The sequence below is a fragment of the Lycium barbarum genome, chromosome 6 (genome assembly GCF_019175385.1).
Source record: "Lycium barbarum isolate Lr01 chromosome 6, ASM1917538v2, whole genome shotgun sequence".
NCBI lineage: Eukaryota > Viridiplantae > Streptophyta > Magnoliopsida > Solanales > Solanaceae > Lycium > Lycium barbarum.
The window spans coordinates 452,909-475,664 of NC_083342.1; the positions used below are offsets into that span (position 1 = coordinate 452,909).

The 22,756-nt window shown below is 33.4% G+C and overlaps 1 protein-coding gene across 1 annotated transcript; it reads left to right on the forward strand.

Moving 5' to 3' along the window:
- The first annotated feature begins 3,102 nt into the window (after positions 1-3,102).
- On the forward strand, positions 3,103-22,730 carry LOC132599908 (histidine-containing phosphotransfer protein 4-like). The gene is made up of 6 exons (XM_060313073.1): positions 3,103-3,159; positions 3,695-3,807; positions 18,738-18,806; positions 20,344-20,415; positions 20,641-20,713; positions 22,671-22,730. Exons 1-6 carry the CDS (start codon positions 3,103-3,105, stop codon positions 22,728-22,730), a joined length of 444 nt encoding a protein of 147 aa, XP_060169056.1.
- The last annotated feature ends 26 nt before the right edge of the window (positions 22,731-22,756 follow it).

Here is a 22,756-nt window from a genome sequence, read left to right on the forward strand (position 1 = left end):
TCTTCATTTATTTCTTAAATAAACTCAGTTATGTTCTTCTACTATAAGGATGAATGAGCTAGACGTAGAGTTATATCAACTGAATGACTGTAAAGCGGGTCCATCTAAGCAAGACAAACAATTCTCTGCTAAACCAAACCCCATATTAAGCCAAAAAATATATACATTTTCATATTAGCGTTTAGATTAATCGATTCAATTGCTTGCACATAATTTCACAAAAAGTAATTTTTCATCTGAATGAAATCATCATATCTTCTGTGCAGAAGTTCATGAAGAGCCCTAAGTTTTTTGAAGTCAGTGCTCTCTATAGTCAGACTAAATAAAAGTTTCATAAGTTTAATGAAGAATTTACTATAGTTGGATGACCATTTAAGTTATTCACTCAGGTAACTGGGGAGTTAAACATTGTGAACACAATAACTTGATAGAAAGGTCTTTGCTCACTATCGAACAAAACAAAACAAAAACAATTCTAAGCCTGCATGGTTAGAGTTCAACAATTCTGAGTCTGCATAGTTAGAGTATGAAAAAGCAAAACAGAGATCATAAAATTGCTTCAAAATTTCTAGATTCCAGATTAATTAATGTCAAATTGAATCAGCTATAACCAAAATTGTCCATATTCTTGTTAACAAACATGTCAGGATGTAAATCTATTTTTAATGGGTTAAAATCACAGCGGGTAGTATGTTAGTTATAGAGGCATAAGTGAGCCAATAATTTAACGTGAGGGTATTTTTGATACCAAAATCAAACGGAGGGTATAATTGATCAATTTCCAATAGTTGAGGAGTAATTTTGGACCTTTTCCCTAATATATTAATAGTATAAAGTACAACAACATACCAAGTGTATTCTATAGTTGAAGTCTGGATTGACAGTATAAAGTATTATAGGAATTAAAAGTTAGCGATTTCTTGCAGTATGAACAATGCATATGTATCGATACTATTTTATACTTTTCTCAATACAACAAAATAAGAACCAATGGTAAAGTAAATAATAGGGATTTGGTCCAAGAGAAGAAAAAAAAAAGAGGTTCTTCATGTGATGGTGTCGATCGAATTATTAAGATTTGGACCATTTGTCAATCTTTTTCTTCTTTATATTTTCTCACTTTTTTCCCTATATATACATACAATTCTATCCTTTAGTAATAGTATGTCATAGCCTCTTTGTATTGCTCAAACAGATTTTAAGAATTCCTTTTTTTTTATTTATTTAAAGCCACCTTCATGGTGGGGGGTTAGGTGACCCCTGCCTTGAATATTAAAATCCAAAATGAGAATACATGAACTCGAGGTACATGCTGCCTAACCTCTCCAAGTCTACTTAAGCCAATGGACATGCCCATTGTGCTATAATGTTTCCTCCAAGACAATGTCTTATTAAATAAGCAAAACTTATCGCCCGAAGGCTCTTTACAGTTGATGAGAGTAGTGGTCTCATATTTTCCTTTGGACTCACAAAAAAGTAGGTACCAACTATACATTATGTACCACATCACTGAGATTGATTTCTTTAGCTTTTTTGTTCCTTACCCGAAAGTCTGGGAAGCCTGCTTTGTCCATATTGATCAGACCTTTGACCTTTCGGGGGAGATCATCAAAATTGTTGTAAAGCTTGTTGGTCTGAGACGAGTGGCTCAATGAAGCAAGATTGTTCGCCACCTTGTTAGCTTTTCTAAAACAATGTTGAATCGATCAAGAAGTGCCAATCAAAGCTCTTTTAATTTCCTTGATGGTTGCATCAACTTGCCAAGGAATCTTGAATACATCTTTAACCCATGCTGCAAGGATCATGGAATCAGTTTCCAACTCCAATGAATTTATCCCATTTTGAATGCTCCATTGGATGCCAAAAAGAAGGGCTTTGGCTTCAGCTACATTGCTGGAAACCTCGTCAAAAGGGATGGAGTATGCCATGATCATCTTCCCTTGAGAGTCTCTGATCACACCTCCTTCACCACTGGAACCATCCTTGTGACTTCCATCGCTATTTATTTTGAGAAAGTTGACGGCTGGTCTCTTCCAGAAGACTGTCTTAACACACTTTAAAAGCCATTTTTTTGTCTCAAGAAGGCAAGTTAGTTCGATCCATCCAAGATAGGTCATATTTAAAATTAAGAAACTGAAGTCATACTACGTTTAAAATGTTTTGGGAGATCTGATGGAAAATTCTGGGCAAGAAAGGTTTTTTATTGCCATATGTACCACTGCATCTAGTTTTCCACAAAAACCAAGTAATGATTATAGGGCAAATTTTGAAGAGTAAAGCAATAACAGGATTAGAAGGACTTGAATTCCACCAAGTATCAAGGGTAAGCTGCAAGGAATTGAACTGGCTAGGAATGCCAAATTGGCAACCAAAGTGGTTCCTTACAGCAGTTGCAAGTGGTCCATCAAGAAAAATATGTTTCAGAGTTTCAGGTTTGCGCTATCCTGCAACAAACACAGTTAGAAGTATCATTAGTATGAGCTCTGTTAATAATATCCTCGGTTGAGACTTTCCTTTTAAGAATTCTCCACACAAAGAAGGACATTTTGAAAGGTATGGACTTGTTCCACAAGTTGCTGATAAAAGGACCCTCCCTTCTATGTGACCTCAAGAAATTCCATGGACTTCCTGTCTAAAAACTGCCTGAGTTTGTTTTCATCCAGCATGGTTTATCCTCTTCATCATAGAACTTGAGATTCATATGAAGAATGTGATCTTTGATGTTATCAGGTACATCCCCACAAGCATTCCAGTACCAGTTTTGACTATCAAAGGCATCTCTAATGACAATCCTATTGGGGACAGTCCCTGTTAGTAGTTATTTATAGAGAGGACCTAGAGAAGTCCATTGATCATACCAAAAGGAGACATTGCCTCTACCAATATTACAAAAAATGGCCATCTCCACTTTTTCTTTGATGTCAGCCATGGATTTCCAGTTGTGGGATTGACCACTTCTCCATTTAACAATGACATGATGGGATCTAGGACTATATTTAGCCTTGAGCAATTGACTCCACAGAGAGTCTTGAGTCGTAAATCTCCACCATTGTTTGGCACTATAAATTCAATATTTCCTTTCCTTTTTACATAAACAAAAAAATGGAGAACCAAAAGAAACGCCAAACTGCTTACATGAGGAGAAGCCTCTTGGACCAGGTCATATTTTATTTAATTACTTAGTCACATGTAATTATTTCTTAAATTTAAATACAAAATTCACAAATCATTCTAAATTTAGGTGATGGGTGTGCTCTATTTGATATGTTGTACTATTATATGAAAAGATATTAGTTTTATTGTGGAGTTTCAATTTCAAAAAAAAATTAATTACTCTTGAGTCTTGATACTGACGTCAAACTAATAAACACATAGCTTTTCGTATACACCTTTATCTCTAACTATGGGCAATAATATGTGTTATCATCTCACACTCTCACTTAACTGTAATAAGCTAATGTAGTTTGGTGTAAATATTGGACGATGAAAAAGTTTTTTCAGTTTGAGTTTTTCACTTATTACGATTAAAAAATTATTACTTCTTCCGTCCTAACTTATGTAGATAACTTATTGGAGTCGGTCAAATGATAATGAATCTATAGCTATAAATAATATTTCATACGGTCAGTGAATAAAATTTAATTTGTTATTTGTTACAAAGGTGAATAATTTTATAACTAGTATTTTTGTGTAGGGATACCTTGATGAACAATTGCATGATGATGCAAACCCTAACTTTGTTGAAGAAGTTGTCAAGCTATTTTACACAGATTCAGCCAGATTTATTCCCAATATTGAAGTTGCACTGTAAGAAGTTATTTTTTTATATGATTATCATAAGTCATAACAGTGTTAATTAAGTTAACTTCGATCCCTTTTAGATTATCTAATGCTTAGGTAAGTCAAATATTTTTTCCAAACAAATATTTTTCTACGCGGAAAAGACAAATATTCGTGAAAACTCGGGTGTAGTTGTCACTATTGAAAAAAATAGTATAATCATCAATACTATCCTTGACGATAAGGGTTGTCACTAAAACTATCACTTTTTGTGACGACCTCTTCAAGTTGTAATAAAGACGTTCATTTTTGTGACAACTAAAGAAAGGCATAATGCATAAGCAAGCTCTCAAACTTGGCCTCAACTGGCAAGTATGCCCTCAAAATTATTGTGTTTGGTTGAACCATATATTACACATTGTACGTCCATCGATGTCTGTACAAATATATGTGCATGCATGTGAGTGGTCGTGGGCCTGCCACTGCGCGGTGTACGCAAAGAGTAGTTTTGCATGCCCCTCTGCACAAGCCTCCGTTCCTTTTGGTTACAAAAGCACTACAATAGAATTGGCATGCAATAAAACCTAGCCCGCGACAGTCAGAGGTGAATCTAGAACTTCTTGAACGTGGGTGCACCACTTAAAAAAAAAAAAAAGGAAGCATTAAGTGAGAATTGATTCATGTTCTTCTATGTAAATAACTAAGCTTTCCACCAAGTGCAGCCGCCAATCTTTTTGGAGCAAGGATGCCATTAGATCAGTTTTAGTAAATATGTATATAAAATACCTAATTTTGTGAAGAGATCATAGTTTAACGTGCCCTATAATTAAGGCTACAAATTCTCCGCTGGTGCCAGCAATATTAATATGTCTACTAGTAGTGCACATAATAGAGTAATAGAAATGCTTCTCCACCTAGTTCTATATAATTAACCATATCAATCTATGTAGTATTAAATTTTGAATTTTTTTGAGTTCATCACTGCAAATGACAATTAAGAGCGGTGGAATTTTAATAGTAGAAGATGTCCACATAAGATGATAATATTCCTATAGTACAGTTTATTCCTTATCATCAGCATATACAAGAAAATGATTGGAAAGACGACCAATTTTTACCAATGAAAGGAAAATGATAGCCTCCGATCATATTCTGATACCTTTTATTTATTAACCCGTCCACCCACTTCCATAAAGGTAAATATATATGTGACCACGAATCTTTAATACTTTGCCATACTAGGTAGGCGTTTGGCCATGAGTTTTGAAACAATTGTTTGAAACCACTGTTGCAAACCAACGTTTGGACATGCGTTTGAAATCATGGTTTCAACTTTTTAAAATATAAAATCTAACCTATAAGTTTATATTTTATAAAAAAAAGACCTATAAGTTGGTAGATATTTTTAACAATTACCCCCAACAATCATCATTAACTTCCACCAAATTTTATTTATGTCTACAAACCTTTTAATTTTGTAAAAAAAGGCCAATAGTTTAATTTTATTTATTGAACTAAAATTTGATCAATTGATGTTGTATTTTTAGAAAGGTCTTCTACTATTAATTTTGAGCCGGTTATTATGAATTAGCGTATTGATTTTGTTATAAACTATAACTTGCTCATTTGGTAAGATTGTATAAGAATTGAGACTGTTTTGATAGTTTTCACAACTTGTGGATTTTTATGTTTATAAGAGAAAATACTCCTTAAAATATCCAAATTTACATGTCCAAACATGAATTCCAACCATGGCTTCAAACCATGTCCAAACGGAGCCTAGGGGTATATAGTGAGAGGTCAATGGGTTCTATTTGGTTTCATTGAATTTGGTGGAAGGGGAATAAAGCACATGCCTTGTTTTTTTCTTATATTTTGGACATCTAGTTGACATACCTTTTGATATAGATAATGAGACACATTGATGACTGTCTCTAAGTTTGTATACGTATTATTCCACACTATAAATGAAAGCCTACGTACTATGAACTATACTTGGGATATAATCTTAATTATATCATTACTTGTTATCAAGTATAGTAGTAACTAGTACAATTTAATTCCCTCTATTTTAATTTATGTGAACTCATTTTATTAGGCACGGAATTTAAGAATAAAAAGAAGATTTTTAAATTTGTTGTGTTAAATGAGTCACATATATTTCGTGTGGTTATAAATCATTGCTTAAAGGTAAATTGTTTCCAAAAATTGAAAAAGTTTTTTTTTTTTTTTTGCATGACCTAATAAGAAAATGAGTTCACATAGATTGAAATAGATGGAATATTAAATCTACAAATCTTTAAGGAAATAAATGAAATGCAAAAGCGTATCTGAATCCATGAATATCATGAAAATCTTTAGTTTTGCGGTTATCGATGGACCTTCCAAATTAGGCGGCAAGGCATATGAATTTCAAGAATATAATTCTCTTTTCCAACGACGAGTCATTAGAAGAAATTTATATGTCTGATCTGAGGGACCATAACTCTATTTATGATTGCACATATTTACTTTCTTTATTTCTTATTTGGCTCTATCATTAATCCTAAAATAGACCAGGATATCAGAAAAATTGGGGATAAAGCCACTTTTAGGATTGTTGTTTACAATATATCTAACATTGCAATATATTAGAGCTCATTCGATAAGAGGTCTTAGATAAAATAGTCATGATATTATATGTGGTATTATTTTCTATCATGTTTGGTTGATATTTTGGGACATGTATTACTAATATCGAGATTATTTAATACACCAAAGGGTATATTATTTTATACCACCACTACCATGCGATAACTAATCCATAGATAGCTTATATATGGATAAAAGGCTAAATGACATAACTAGCCTTACTTTGTTCCAAGAAACCTATAACCACCAAGCACCCAAGGATATAATTGCAACAAATTGTTTTTTAGTTTTAAAAATAAATAAATATTCAAATGGTATCTTTTGTGTCCATTTTTAGTGAAATGAACCAAACATCATACAAAAATAATCTTTGTATTACTAATTCATATATACTCCCTCTGTTCCAATTTATGTGATATACTTTCTTTTTTAGTCTTTCCAAAAAAGAATGATAGATTTCCTTAGTTGACAACAATCTAATTTTAAACTTTACCTTTTACGCTTAACGAGATGATTTATAGCCCACAAATATATTTGGCTTATTTTAGATCACAAGATTCAAAAGTCTTCCTTTATTTCTTAAACTCCGTGTCCAGTCAAACTATATCCATAAATTGAAGCGGAGGGAGAATTACTAATCCATGTATAACTTGTCTTTGAACCAAACGACCTTAAAGTTTAGCGACAACTGATTTGAGCGGCCGAAATTTGTGATGTAACATATGGATTCGACTTCGAGAGTTTGCTGATACTTAAGTACAGTCAGACCTCTCTATAACGACACCCGCATATAACAGCATCTCTCTATAACAACCAACATTTTTTGGAACTGATTTTTTATGCTTTATTTTATTTCTCTATAACAACGTTTCACCTATAACAGCAACAACCAACTATACAACAGTACGCTCTTTGCAAATTACTCCCATATAATAGCTATCTTCTTATTTTGGTAATATAATAATTACCCATCATTATAAAAATAGTATATCTATGATTACCAATAATAAGTGTTGATATTTTAACCAAATATTTGATCATTTAATACATTGTTACACCAAATATATATATATATATATATATATTTTCATCATTAAACGATTTTCCTTCGTTACACAAAGTGTGATTAAGCTTAGGATTTGGCAATTAAAAATGAAAATTAGATTTTATGCATCTTTTTTGCCTATAACATCGAAATATTATTTAAATGTCAATGTTGTTATAGGTGTATAACAGTCATTCTTTATAACAGCTGAAAAATGTCAGACCCAACGATGCTATTATAGAGAGGTTTGACTGTACATCACGCGATGTATTATATTAGTTTATTTCTTGGTGAAATTAAACTATTTAATGTTGGTATTGTTAACTAATTAAAGTCAAAATGAGAGGTTGGCTACAAGTTCACCCAATCATAAAAAATAAAATAAAAGGATCCTTTGCAAATACCTCATCGCTAAAATAAGGGATTCGTTACAAATACCTCATCGCTAATCGTTGGTAAATAAAACTAGTGACATATTTGTACTGCTTAGCGATAGAAAATTTATCCACTACTATTTCCTACTTTTTTTTTAATTTGCTGACATAAGCATGTAATATTTGATAAGTGACAAAGTAAATGAACAAGGATAGTAAACCAGCTTTAGAGACAGATGGATGGGATACAAGAAATGGCAAATATTGAACTAGACACAAAAATAATGATGGACAGAACTGCTGAACAAGGTGGGTGAACCTGGTTTGGGGACATGATCTACTCAAGAGAGTTGTAGACAAACAAAACACATGAATCATGTCTGCAAATATGTTACAACAAAAGATAAGTGCGGCAAATAGACCAGACAGATAGAGCAAGACAAGGGTAGATGGACTAGGTCTATAAAGATATTCCATCCTATATGCTGGTGTGAGGTAAGGGAAATGAACCATGTCTGAGACATGTTCTTCAGAGTGTAGATATGAAAAGGGGTGCAAATACAAAAGACAGGGGAAAGAAGTGTGTGAGACTAGAAGGGTCCATATGCAGACAGATAAAAACAGGGGGAAACAAGATGTGTGATTAAGCTTATCCTGATGAAGATGGAGTTGATTGAATCAAGTCCAAAAACATATTCCAGCTAAGAGTCTTACTGCGAGCAGCAGGTAAATGAACTAGGTACTTGAACCAGGTCCAACAACATGTTCTAGCTCATAGTCCTACTGCGAGTAGGATTTGTATTTTATGGTAAAGACTTGGCGAACAAGTTTGCCGGATTTCTTGCCATAATTGTCAAGATACTTCAGACTCTTACAAGGATACTGAAGCCGCGTTGAAAGCAAGAATCCCAAGTCAAACCAAACCCTAACTCTCATAATGAGCCTTATCACGTAGGGATTAAGTTCAGCTAACTTGAGGCAAACCTAGAGCTATAAATATTCAAGTCATGCCATGAAGAAAGTTTGCACATTCACAAATAGAGAAATCAGAATTTTGAGGGAATACAATCAATGTTATATTGATTCTTCTGATTCTAGAAGTGCCACCTGATACTGCGAAGAAGATTGAAGAAATAGTTTCATAGAGTTTATGTGTTACAGTTATTGAGTCTAAATTTATGTATTAGGTTGTTTATTGAGTTGTACTTTTATCCACTTTCATAGAAGCATAAATTATAGGTATACACAATTAGTCAAACTCAACCCCAAGTTGGGATAACTTGGAGTGGGCTCAGCATTTGGGAGATTGTTGAGATAGGAATTAGAGTATAGTTCCTAGGTTATAGAGTTTGTAACTTGAATTTGCACAGACTCACAGTTGTAGTGGATTTTGGAAAAATCTTACAGAGGTGTGGGTCGTGTTTTTTTGGCCCTTATGAGTTAGCTGGTTCTCACATAAAATTTTGGGTCCTTTATTTTCTTGTTCTTTATTATTCTGCAAACGCTAAGCTTGAAATGGGTAGAGTAACGTGTTCTATTCCATAGACGAAAATATAATACTGCGTAAAATAGAAAGTAAGTTGTGCAACTCAACATAAGTGGTTCGAGAGAACAAAGGACTTGGAATATATATAGAATGCACTAGAAAATGTGTAAAACTTTTATTGGCAAAAGATTCGTCAACTTGATGTCCTATTATTTCTATTTGTGTCCATCATGGATGGGAAGGTATATACCAGAGCATGTTAATTAATGGACTGAAAAATGGGAGTTTGATAACAAGGAGAACTAAGCTTTTTCAATAATAAATGTTTGTTCATACTCAATCTTTACCTCAAAATATATTAAGTTGTTATGTTTAAATAACAAAAGTCAGTATATTAAACACAGACATACATGTATTTATTCACTACCAAGCTAGAAAATCACTAATTTTCCATATCGTCTCGTTCGAAATCGGTTCGTCTGCAAGGGATTTCCGATGGAAGCCATTGGAAACGTTACCAACGAGCTAGGAATTCGTAGATAAAAGTTAGCGATTTTCTGTAGTATAAACAATGCATATGTATCGATAATTTTTTATACTTTTCTCAATACAACAAAATAAGAACCAATGGTAAAGTAAATAATAGGGATTTGGTCCAAGAGAAGAAAAAAAGAGGTTCTTCATGTGATGGTGTCGATCGAATTATTAAGATTTGGACCATTTATCAATCTTTTTCTTCTTTGTATTTTCTCACTTTCTTTCCCAATATATACAGTCAAACCTCTCTATAATGGCCATTCGTGATAATGACATTTCACTTTAACGGCCTGATTTTCTCTTGAACCGATTTTTCATGTTATAATTTACTTCTCTATAATAGCATTCTGCCTATAACAGCAATGACATCCATTATAGCAGTACACTCTTTGTAAAATTACCTCTCTATAACAGCCATACTCAAATAGCGTGTAATAATATTTTGTAAGAAATATGTGACAACAAAAGTGTTAATGAAGAGTCTCAACCTACTGCTACTTGGAGATAGAAGAGTCAACTGCTAAGCATTTATACAGCCTTGAAGGGAAAGCTATTGAATTTCTTTTTGCTGAAAGTTCGGACACAATTCTTTGTCAGTTCAAGCGTTATATTATCACTAAGATTCTAGAATTTAATAAACAGCCTACAATTGTAGAGTTCTTGCATAAAACTTGAAATATTTAAATTCTCAATTAATAAAAAATGCCTATGTTTCATAGATTTTAATTCTTTATCTGTGTGGTACAACTAGTTATGAATTTAGTAGTAATTTATTAGTCTTTTCAATTTTTAATTTATGAGATATCAAAATCAATTGAGATTTGAAAATTTACAAGTATATTGTTTTCATTTATAACATAAAAAGTACAAAAAGTTAATTGTTTGCGTACTTTTGTTTATAACAGCTAAATGAGATCTAAATATTGAATGTCAGTATACATGCATAACAGCACCTCACTATAGTAGCCATGAAATTTCCGGACAAACGCTGCCACTATAGAGAGGTTTGATTGTACATACCAATCTTTAGCAAAAGTATGTCACAGCCTCGTTGTATTCTTCAAACAGATTTTAATACTTCTTTAAATTCAATATTTCCTTTCCTTTTTACGTAAACAAAAAAATGGAGAACCAAAAGCAACGCCAAGCTGCTTACATGAGGAGAAGCCTCCTGGACCAGGTCATATTTTTATTTAATTTAAATTTAAATAAAAAATTCACAAATCATTCTAACTTTAGGAAATGAGTGTGCTCTATTTGACATGTAGTACTATTATATGAAAAGATATTAGTTTTTATGGAGTTTCAATTTAAAAAAAAAAAATTAATCACTCTTGATACTTACGTCAAACTAATGAACATATAGCTTTTCGTATACACCTTTATCTCTAACTATGGTCTATAATATGTATTATCATCTCACGCTATCACTTAACTGTAATAAGCTAATGTAGTTTGGTAGTTTTTCACTTTGAGTTTTTCACTTGTCCTAATTTATGTGGATAACTTGTTGGAGTTGGTCAAATGATAATGAATCTATAGCTATAAATAATATTTTATACTGTCAGTGAATAAAATTTAATTTGTTGGTTGTTACAAAGGTGAATAATTTTAATTATAACTAATATTTTTGTGCAGGGATACCTTGACGAACAATTTATTCATCTTGAAGAATTGCAAGGTGATGCAAACCCTAACTTTGTTAAAGAAGTTGTCAAGCTATAAAAAAATGGAACCATAGGCACTAATGCTTAATATTTTTTCCAGACGATTCTCTTTCTACGCAGAAAAGACAAATATTCGTGAAAACTCAAGTGTAGTTGTCACTATTGAAAAAAAGAGTATAATCATCAATACTATCCTTGACGATAAGGGTTGTCACTAAAACTATCACTTTTTGTGACGACCTCTTCGAGTTGTAATAAAGACGTTCATTTTTGTGACAACTAAAAAAATCGCCACGAAAAATCTTATCTCTTGACATGCAAGTTATTTGTTAAACCGCCTCAACTTTTTTGTTACGCCTATATATTATTGCATGCAAAAAATGAAAAAAAACCACAAAATGCTAAATTTGGTCTCGATTATTACAAGTATGCTAACATATATATATATGTATATGCACGTCAACAACTCATCTTATTCATAATATCACCGTGATATGTCACTTAAAAAAACAAGGGAAAACTCATTTTCTCCCAAGTTAATTCCCCATGTCATTCTTTTTTTTTTTTTTTTGTGAAAAGATCATGATATTATTGAATAAACGTTAAAGTACATATCAAAAAAAGGCTGTATAGACACAGCCCTCACCTACCTGAATGGAACACGTTCCATTCATAACATAATTGGTAGGATTTCAAAATAAGCTCACAAAAGAATTGGGTTATCCCTATGTACATCAGGTCCATCAAGGAACATCAAAAGTATAAATTCTATCTATATCCCTATTCCTTTGAATGACTTTGTGATTGTATCTTCTTCTGAAAGAAGGGAATTGTAGTCTGTCCATATTGTATGATCCTCGGGCTTCTATTGGCAATTGTTGTGGTGTGTGGAACCAAACCGGTATATTGCATTCAACACCATAGTTAGCAAGTCTGTCCGCAACTTTGTTCCCTTCTCTATATATGTGCAAAGTTAAAAAGTGATCAAACTTTTCCATCAAACTTTTAATTTGCTGGACAGTATCCAAAATATTCCATGGAGGCTTTGATTTCCCAGATATCTAGTGTATGAGTAATTCAGAATCACATTCTAATTCCACAAGTTTTATCCCATTATTCCAGCACCATCTTACACCAGTCAATAAGGCAAAAGCTTCAGCAGAGTTGTTAGAATCTTCTCCATAGGCAGTAGCATAGGCAGTGATCATCTTACCTTCCTCATTTCTAATAATTCCTCCTCCACCACATGGGCCAGGATTACCCCATGAACTACCATCAGAGTTAAGCTTGACATATCCCACAGCAGGTTTTTTCCAGCTAACAGGTAGTACTTTGATGATGGGTTCTGAGTGAAAAATAATGTCATATAGGTGTTTCCATTGCATAAAAGGATAGATCATCTTGAATTGCTGATGGATAATGATATTCAGCTGTTGGTAAATTTGGTTAATCAAGATGTGGATATTCATTTTCTTGTTGTCAAATCTACTCTTACATCTTACCTTCCATATTTGCCATATAATGATGTGGGGAAGTACTTGAAGAGTGAATTTCATCACTGGTTTATTGCTTTTCTTGATCCACCAGTTGATGATTTTTTGTCTGATGAAAGCAGTGTGGTTGTTTACTCCAAATAGATTGCTGAAATGGCTCCATATATCTTTACTGATTTCACTGTTGTGATAAAGGTGTTCTTCACTTTCTTGCTCAGATCTCAGGCAGCAGGAGCATTTGGATGGCAGGTTCACTCCAAATTTGATAATGTTGGTATCAACTGCAGTTTTCCTCCTAAGTAACCTCCAGAGAAAAAAGGAAATTTTTAGGGGGATATGTTTGTGCCAAGTCATAGTATTAAAAAGTGATTGATTGTGGGGGGGTTCTAGTAATATTCCACGCAGAGTTACAAGAGAAACTCCCATCTGTGGTGGCAGTCCAAGTGGGCTGATCATCAAGATTAGGAGAATTAATTTTAACTCTCTGAATAATATTAACTATCTCCACAGGAAGGATTTGCGATAACTTACCAGTGTTCCAGTTACCATTGTTAATAAAAGAAAGTACCAAAATCTTAATTGAGGTAGAAGCATTACCATACTGGGCAAGATGACCCTTACCAGTCCAATTATCCCACCAAAAACTAGCATTGCCCGAATTAATCCTCCACTGAATGAGATTGTCAATCTTACCTCTGATTTTCATCATTCTTCTCCAAGTATGTGAATGAGTATAACTGAATTTCCTTGCCATAGGATGGATCCTTTTACAGTATTTAGCTTTAAGAAAATCAGTCCAAAGAGAGTTTTTTGTTCTAAAATTCCACCAAAGTTTTGAAGCAAAAGTGTTTGAAATCTCATGTAGGGGTCTAATGCCAATTCCACCTTCCTTAGTAGGAAAGCAGAGTTTGTCATAAGTAGCCCAATGGTGCTTCTGTTTACCATCCAAACTGCCCCATAAAAAAATTTGAAAGACTCTTTCCATTTGAGTGAAAATAGTTTTAGGAGGCTGACATATTGAAAGAAGATGAGTAGGCATAGCAGTTAAAACATGTTTGATCAAGATAATTTTTCCACCTATAGAAAGAATATTACTGTTCCAAGTACTAACTTTGTTGATGACTTTAGTAGCAATGCTAGTGAAAAACTCAATCTTTTTCCTACCAACAAAAATAGGACAGCCCAAATAGTTGATGGGGAAATCTTTTTTTTTGGAGGTATAGACAGTTAGCAATAATGGATATTCTCTTAGTAGAGACATTATTATCAACCAAGAAACAACTCTTATCCTTATTAATAACCTGTCCAGAATTCTTTTCATAAGTAGTAAGACAATTATTGATAAGTTGCAGGGTGTAAGTCTTGCCTGAGCAGAAGATGATCAAGTCATCTGCATAGGCAAGATGGTTGATCTTGGGACCCTCATTCTCCATATGGAAACCATTGAATTTGGGGTCTTGATATAAGTTGTTCAAACCACTGGATAAAACCTCAGAAGCAATAATAAAGAGATAGGGGGAGATAGGATCTCCTTGTTTGATCCCCCTGTTAGATTTGAAAAAACCATGTCTTTTTCCATTTATAATTATAGTATACCACATGTTTGAAAGCAAATTCAGAATAATAGCAATCCAATCTTCAGAAAAACCCATTTTTCTCATAACATTACTCAAAAAATTCCATGAAAGTCTATCATAAGCCTTGTTCATATCTAATTTAATAGCAACATTACTCCCTTTGTTAGGCTTTCTAATGTCATGGATTATTTCTTGAGCTAAAAGCACATTTTCCCCTATAGCCCTACCTTTGAAAAATCCACTTTGATTAGGGGAGATGATCTTGGGAATAATATTAGCCAATCTATCATTGATAACTTTAGAAATGATTTTTTGAGAAATATTGCTCAAACTGATTGGTCTAAAATCAGAAAAAGATTGGGGGGTCTCAATTTTAGGAATTAACACTAAACATGTGCTAGTGAAAAATTTAGTAAGTTGATAACCATTAAAAACAGCTTTAACTAAATCCAGCATATCAAAACATATAATGTCCCAGGTTTTTTGAAAGAAACAAGCAGTAAAACCATCAGGTCCTGGGGAACTATTGGGATCTGAATCAAATACAGCTTTCCTGACCTCCTCTAGAGTAGGTTCAGCCATTAGAAGCATATTATCATCATCAGTAAGCATGGTGGGAACATTGTTAAATATTTTCATGTCATTATCGCATTCATTTTGATCAAAAAGGGATTGAAAATACCTCACAGCAGCAGCTGCAACATCCTCCTCTTCTTCCAGCCAATTGCCATTATCCAGGATTCTGTTGATTTGGAGGTGTTTCCTCCTTCCCCTGAAAATATTATGAAAATACTTCGTGTTTTCATCCCCCTCCAAATGCCATTTCAGGTGAGCTTTTTGCCTCCAGTATGCATCCACCCTTTTATGATGGATAACTAGTTCAGCTCTAGCTTTATGAAGGATCTCTCTATCATTTTGATTCAAAGTATTCATATACTGTGCATCATGATGATTCACTTTGTCTTCCATTTCTTTTAAATTGTTGAATATATCACCTATCTTACTCTTGGACCATGAGCTCAAAGCTTTGCTTGTAATTTTCATCTTCTGTTGAACTCTCCAAAATATATTGCCATTAGTATCATTTTTCCAATTAGCCTTGAAAATATCAAGGAAATCCTTGTGATCAGCCCAGAAATTAAGAAACTTAAAGTATCTGATGAAAGCTTTTTCTTCAAAACAAAATCTGATGAGAAGGGGGCAATGATCCAAACTAAGTCTTGGCAAATGTTGAACTGTAGTATTTCCAATATCTTCATCCCATTTCTCATTAGCCAAAACTCTATCCAATCTCTTCCATATGATTTCTTGTTCCTTTCTCTCATTACACCAAGTGAATGCATTTCCAGTAAATCCCATATCTGATAGCCCACAGTCATTTAAACAATCAATAAAGGGGATGCTTTTATTCAAACTGTAAGGTCTTCCTCCATATTTCTCTTCTTCATTTAAGATACAATTAAAATCACCACTGACTGACCAAGGTTGGTCGATGGTGGAGGCAAAGATCCTCATATATCTCCATAAGTCTTCTCTCCCAGCAGATCTTGATTTAGCATAAACAGTTGAGATGTAGAAAATCTTCCCTGAGTTAATATTAGTGATCTTGCATGTAACCATTTTATCTTCATTAGCAAAGATGTTACAATGAAAGCCAGCTTTCCAGAAAATCCAAATCTTGTTACTAGAGTTGGCAAAACAATCCTGCATGCCAAGTATATTTTTGTAAGTTTCCATCTTATCCTCCTTGATGAATGATTCTTGCAAAGCAATGAAGGATAAATTGTACTGAGTGATAAAAAACTTCAGCCTTTCAGTTGCAGCCCGGGACTTCATGCCCCTAATGTTCCAGTTTAGCGTACTAATCATTGACAGGTTTCTGTGAAGGTGTTTGTGCGATCTTCTTTTGATTCCTTGTAATAGGGGAGTCCCTGATCTTTCCTCCTCTTTTTGTCTTGCTCAAGCCTCTTGGAGAGAGGTTTTTTTTGCATACAACTCTCTTTAATCTCATTTTGAGTAAACTCAGTGTCTCTTTCGAAAACATCAGTCTGAGATTCTTTTTCTTGGCAGTCCTCTGTTGATTCCTCAGAGGTATTTTCCTCCTCAGAAGTAGACTCTCCATCATCCCATTCATCTTGACAATTTCCACCTTTTCCAGATGAAGTATTGATTGATAGCTCCTGTTTCTTCTTATCACTGCTTTCACAAATTTGTAATGGTTGAATGTCCCCCTCCTCATCATGTTGAGACCCTTTATTATCTGATGTTTTCTTCAGAGGACTGGTAAAAACAGGCTGGCTAGCAGCAGTGTGACCTTTTCCCGACTGTGCATTGTAGTTCTGATCATCCATTTGCATAATAGGGGTTCTATTTCTACCTTTCTTTCTGGTAACAGTTTTCCAATCATTTTCGAATAGAACTACTTGGAGTTCACTTGGATCATTGATTTGGAAAATTTCAATTTGATTTTGTCCCTCCTGCTCCTTAGTATTTGTTTGCACCTCATTTTCTATCTGTTCCTTAGGATCTTGATTGTTCCTTTCATTGGGAGTGGTATGAGAGGAATTATTCCCAGCTTCTTTTTCTTTGGACATTTCTACAAGTGAGACTGTTCTCTCATTAGTGGGGTTAGGCTTGTCAATCCCAAAAATAACACCAGTTGGCTTGTACATCTGCTTAGGGGGTTCACTCCACCTTCTTTTATTCTTTGTTGTAGCTCTGTTATCAGGATTTAACTCTCTTCCTCTTCTAGTTTGTGCAATCCCCTGATTCTTCTCAATGTTAACCTGCTTTTGTAAATTATTTGCAGGTATGGAGGCAGTGTCAACATTTTGAACATTCTTGTTTTTTTTTCCCCCTTGTTTCTATTGGGTAGCATTTTCAAGATTTCCTTTAGGATCTGTTTTGTCGCGATTGATGTTGTTCTTAGTATGGGCTACATCATTGTTATGTTTTTTTGCCTCTTTTGCTTCAGCAAGTTCCCTCTCCAATCTCCTACACTGGCCAATGTAGTGACCTTGTAGTCTACAGTGATTGCAGTACTTAGGCACTCCCTCATATTCAAATTTCTGTTCAAAACCTTGGAGAGTATTTGAAGCATTTCTTTGTCCCACAAATATAGTATTTAATCTAGGCTTGGATAAATCAATTTCCACCCGAACTTTGGCAACGCTCGGCTTAGTTCTACATTTCGTGGCCATATCCATATTCATAGGAACACCAATTGGGCTTAAGATTTGTTTTAGGTACTGCCAATTATGCAAATGAAATGGTAATTTGGGTAAAAGAACCCATACCGGAGTTAGAGGACTGTCTTCTTCCGGTGTAAATTCCGGCGACCACCTGCTGAGCCACATCGTCTGTCCCTCAACATCAATTGCATGTCGACAATAGACCGAGTTGAAATCCTCTTCATTATAGACATCAATGAATACATTTTTGTTGTCATAGACTCCGACTGTTACTTTACCTTTGAGGGGAATCGTCTCTTTAACCGAAGCCCTAATTTTTTCAATTTGAGGTCTCGCCCTTAGAAATTTTCCGGCAATCGTAAATCTGCACTCTTCAGCCATTATACCGAAATAGTCTTCTCCATAAAAAATGACAGCGGGGATTCCATTGTGTTTGTGACCATAGCTTTTACAGTATCCCTTGGGTGTGGGTTATTGTGAGGTTGGGGGTTAGTGAAAGCATCGAGATAAGGGGTTTTGATTGGTAGTGAAATTGGGTTTGTTTGATTGAATAGATCTGGGGGGAGATCACGCCGGCCAGCCGCCATCTCCATAGGGAGGCGATTGGCCGGAAGGAGTGAACGAAGTTACCGTTGTTGACTATTCGTTAGAGAATGTACGGAGAGGATTTTGTAGAGAGAGGATTTTTTTTGTTGTTGTTCCCCATGTCATTCACCAAGTCATTTCTCTAATTCCTCAGCACCACTTACAATATATACATCATGCAGGAAATTATATAAGAAATTTTAATAACAACAACAACCCAGTGAAATCCCACAACGTGGGGTCTGGGGAGGGTAGAGTGTACGCAGACCTTACTCCTACCAAGGTAGGACGGTTGTTTCCGAGAATATAAGAAATTTTAATATTTGTAATTAATGCTTACCCAAATATTGTTTTTCTTTTGTTCTATGCAGGGAAAATGGACCCTATAATTTTGCTAGGCTGGATAATTTGATGTACCAATTCAAGGGTAGCAACTCAAGGTAGCATGTCCAAGTTCACAATAATACATCTGTAATTATTTAGAGTTTATGAGTATTATATATGTACTGAAGGTACAAAAAATATTTACACAATAGATCGGACTTGAAAGATAATTGCGGGTGATTCTATATTATAATTTTAGTTGGTAATCTAAAATAAATAAATTTTCAAGTAGCATTCTATAACATGATAAAATACACTAATAATATAAAATTGATATGTTATACTCCCTCCGTCTCAAAAAAATTGTCCTCTTTTGATTTGGTACAAAGTTTAATAAATAAAGGAAGACTTTTGAAATGTGTGATCCAAAATAAGTCCTAGATATTTGTATGGCTGTAAATTATCTCATAAAGTTAAATTATTTCTATATATAAAAAAGAAACAATTTTTTTGAGACAAACTATAAAAAAAAAAGGACAATTTTTTTGGGACAAAGGAACAATATAAACTTAGATCCTATATATTTTTGTACTTATGTTGACTGTTGAGAGTTCACATTTTCAAAGAATAACAAAAAAGATAGAAAAGTTTAATGAATCTATTTGGGCCCATATTTGGACCTCCCTTTGAATATATATAGTCAAACTATAAAAGTTTGTGAATAATGATCAACCAATTATTGAGTAGGGTTGAAAAACAAGTAAAATTCTTATTCTCATATTCCACTTAGTCATTTTCCACTTAGTCATTTTTTGCATGATTCTGCAATCCTCTTTTTTTCTTCTGATCTCCACACTTTTTTCACCTCAAATTTAGCATCTTCTTTTTCCCCAACATTTTATTTGTTTTAGAGTAATACTCCATAAACATGGTAACTTTACCAAAAAGGGAATTGAACAAATTGGAGTGTTTTATTATTATTATTATTATTATTATTATTATTATTATTATTTGTAGAATGGTTACTTTTCCACTTTGTATCACTTAAGAATATCTTTATCTTTAGCGCGCACACGCAAAAAAAGGAATTCTTTTTCTTGATTCCTAGACAAATATATAATTGTAGACTTGTAGTGGAGAATCTAATCATTTGGGAGGTTGTATCATGACTTTTTCTAAGATTATGTATACTGCTTCATTTGCATGCATGTATCTCCATATATACTTTTATCATTAAATTTCCCTTTCTCAAATTGTTCCACTTCTTTTTTTGGTTATGTCTATTAATAAAGGATTTATCGCATATTTATTGATAGTGTAAATAATTTTTTTAATACCATATTAGTGCAGTTTAATCCATTGTAAATGCATGCCGCTTACCTTATTTTTCTTGTTACTAGTTCCACTAATTATGGTTAGTTGCCTTTAATTACGTATAAGGTAATATGATAATATAAGAAAAAATATCAATATGTAAAAGTTATCATGCTGACCTGTTTTTGTTCAAAAGGTATTCTGGACAAATAATATTGTTTATTGCGTCTAAAGTTAGACATCTCGAACTCTAGAAGTACCCATACGCCGTACCTTCAGTATATGTATTTCTCTTTACTAAATGTATTACAATATTTAATATTAGAACTTTTGTTGCAGCATTGGTGCCAGAAGAGTAAAAAGACAATGTTCTCAGTTTCAGAAATATTGTAATGCAAAAAATATAGAAGGGTAAAGTATCTTGCCTTCTCCTACTTATAGCTAGTTTCCTTGATGTAACAACAATATTTGAAAAGGTTAAGAAGTTATTTATTCTACTCTAAAGTTAACTATCAACTCATGTTTGTCATAAATATGTTAATTGTTATATGCAATTTAATCTGATTGTACAAAAGTATTATAGACTGTCAGTGTACAAAACTTCTAACCTTATTATTTATGGACCAAATTTTGCAGGTGCAAGAACACATTCCAAGGAGTGAAACAAGAGCATGCTACTCTAAAGACTAAGCTTGAGACTTACTTTCAGGTCTCTCTCTCTAATAAGATACATAAGCAAAATTTTGAAATGTATATATTACCTCTGGTCCATATTATCTGTCTTTTGCCGTTATTGCATAAGCCAAAGACATTAAATAACCTTAATTCTTATTAATTAGCACTCCATTGTTTTTAGAGCATAACTAAGGTGATTTTTTTAAAAGAAGTCATATATACTTGTTGTTTTTTCTAAAACAAGTATCTTTCAAAGCAAATTCAGTTTACCAAAACGACAAACGAATAATATGGACTGGAGTACTCCCTCCGTCTCAAAATATTTGTCGCATTTTTTATTTACACGCCCCTTAAGAAAGCATTTATAAGTGTAGCATTTTGACTATTTTACCCTCTTAACATATTTCATGTAATCTCTCCTCAATAAATACCAGCTTCATCAATGGTGAAATCCTCTTAAATGTTTCTAATTAATGCAACGGTAAATGGGAAAAAGTTACTTAGTTTTGTCTTGATTAAAGAAAACGATAAATATTTTTAGTAAGGACGACAAATATTTTGAGAGGGAGGGAGTAGTGTTTATTATATTTGCATTTATTGCCGCGACCGAGTAACGAATTCAATGATCGATCTTTTATTCCCATTGTCTTAAAATTTTGAATATGTAATTATTAAATGATGCTATATATGGCTCCTAACTTTTTATTTTTTTTACCATTTTAACTCTCTAGATGGAAAGGTAAAGCTTCAGCTTATGCTTGATGTCCAAAGCAGCATCAGATTCGAAATGAACAAGCCCCTCATGGTCTTCCCTCAAGTAGCTTAATAAGGATATTGCTGCATTTATATAAATGATATATAGAATCTTCTTATAATGAAATAATATTAACAATATGGTACTGAGTAAATGTCAGCTATTCTGTTGTATAAAACCTGTCAAAGCTTATTAATGCAAAGTTCTTGTTTCCAATAGAAAAGTTCCTCTTTTATTTTATAGTTCCTGAAAAATTAATCAAAATTGACACCTTGAGGCCTCCATGGAAGCATATATACATGTAAATACTTATCCAGATACGATTACATCAAATAAAAAATTTAACGTTAGCAGATGAAACTACTAGAACAACAACAACATACTCAGTGAAATTCCAGTGTGGGGACTGGGAGGGTAAAGTGTATACAGACCTTACCCCTATCTCGAAAGATAGGGAGACTGTTTCCGAAAGACCCCCAGATCATACCTTAGCAGATGAAAACTAAAGATTAAATATCACTTAACCAAGGTTAGATGGTAATCATGTGTATGAAAAGATCTGGTTAAATTGGTTGGGTTTTACGTCCTTTGTTTTTTTTTTTTACTTTTAAACATTGTGTCACGTCATTAACTTGTTACAAAAAATATATTTTCCCACTAAGAGTATATTGTGGAGCGACATAGCAACAATAAAGTGACTTTTATGTTACAAAATAAAAGATTAAAAAAAAAATTGTTACACCATTTCCAATAATTGAGGGAGTTTTGCATTATAAAATGAAGAAAAGTAACTCTATTACACCATTTTCAATAGTTAGGTGACCATATAAGCAATCAACTCCCATAACATTATCCAACCTAAATTTCCAGAAAATCATTTAGCTGAAAAATCAACTTTCAATGCCAGAAAGATGATGCCACATCATAACTAAACTTTCGAAATGATCGTCCGACTTAATAATTCTTACAAAATCTTTATTTGTTTCTTAAATAAACTCAGTTATTTTCTTCTACTATAAGGATGAATGAGCTAGACGTAGATTTATATCAACTGTAATGACTCTAAAGCGGATCCATCTAAGCAAAATGAAGAACTCGGCTAAACCAAACCCTATATTAAGCCAAAAAATATATACATTTTCATATTAGCGTTTAGATTAATTGATTCAATTGCTTGCACATAATTTGACAAAAAGTAATGTTTCATCAAAATGAAATCGTCATATCTTCTGTGTAGAAGTTCATGAAGAGTCCTAAGTTTTCTGAAGCCAGTGCTCTTTATCGTCAGACCAAATAAAAGTTTCATAAGTTTAATGAAGAATT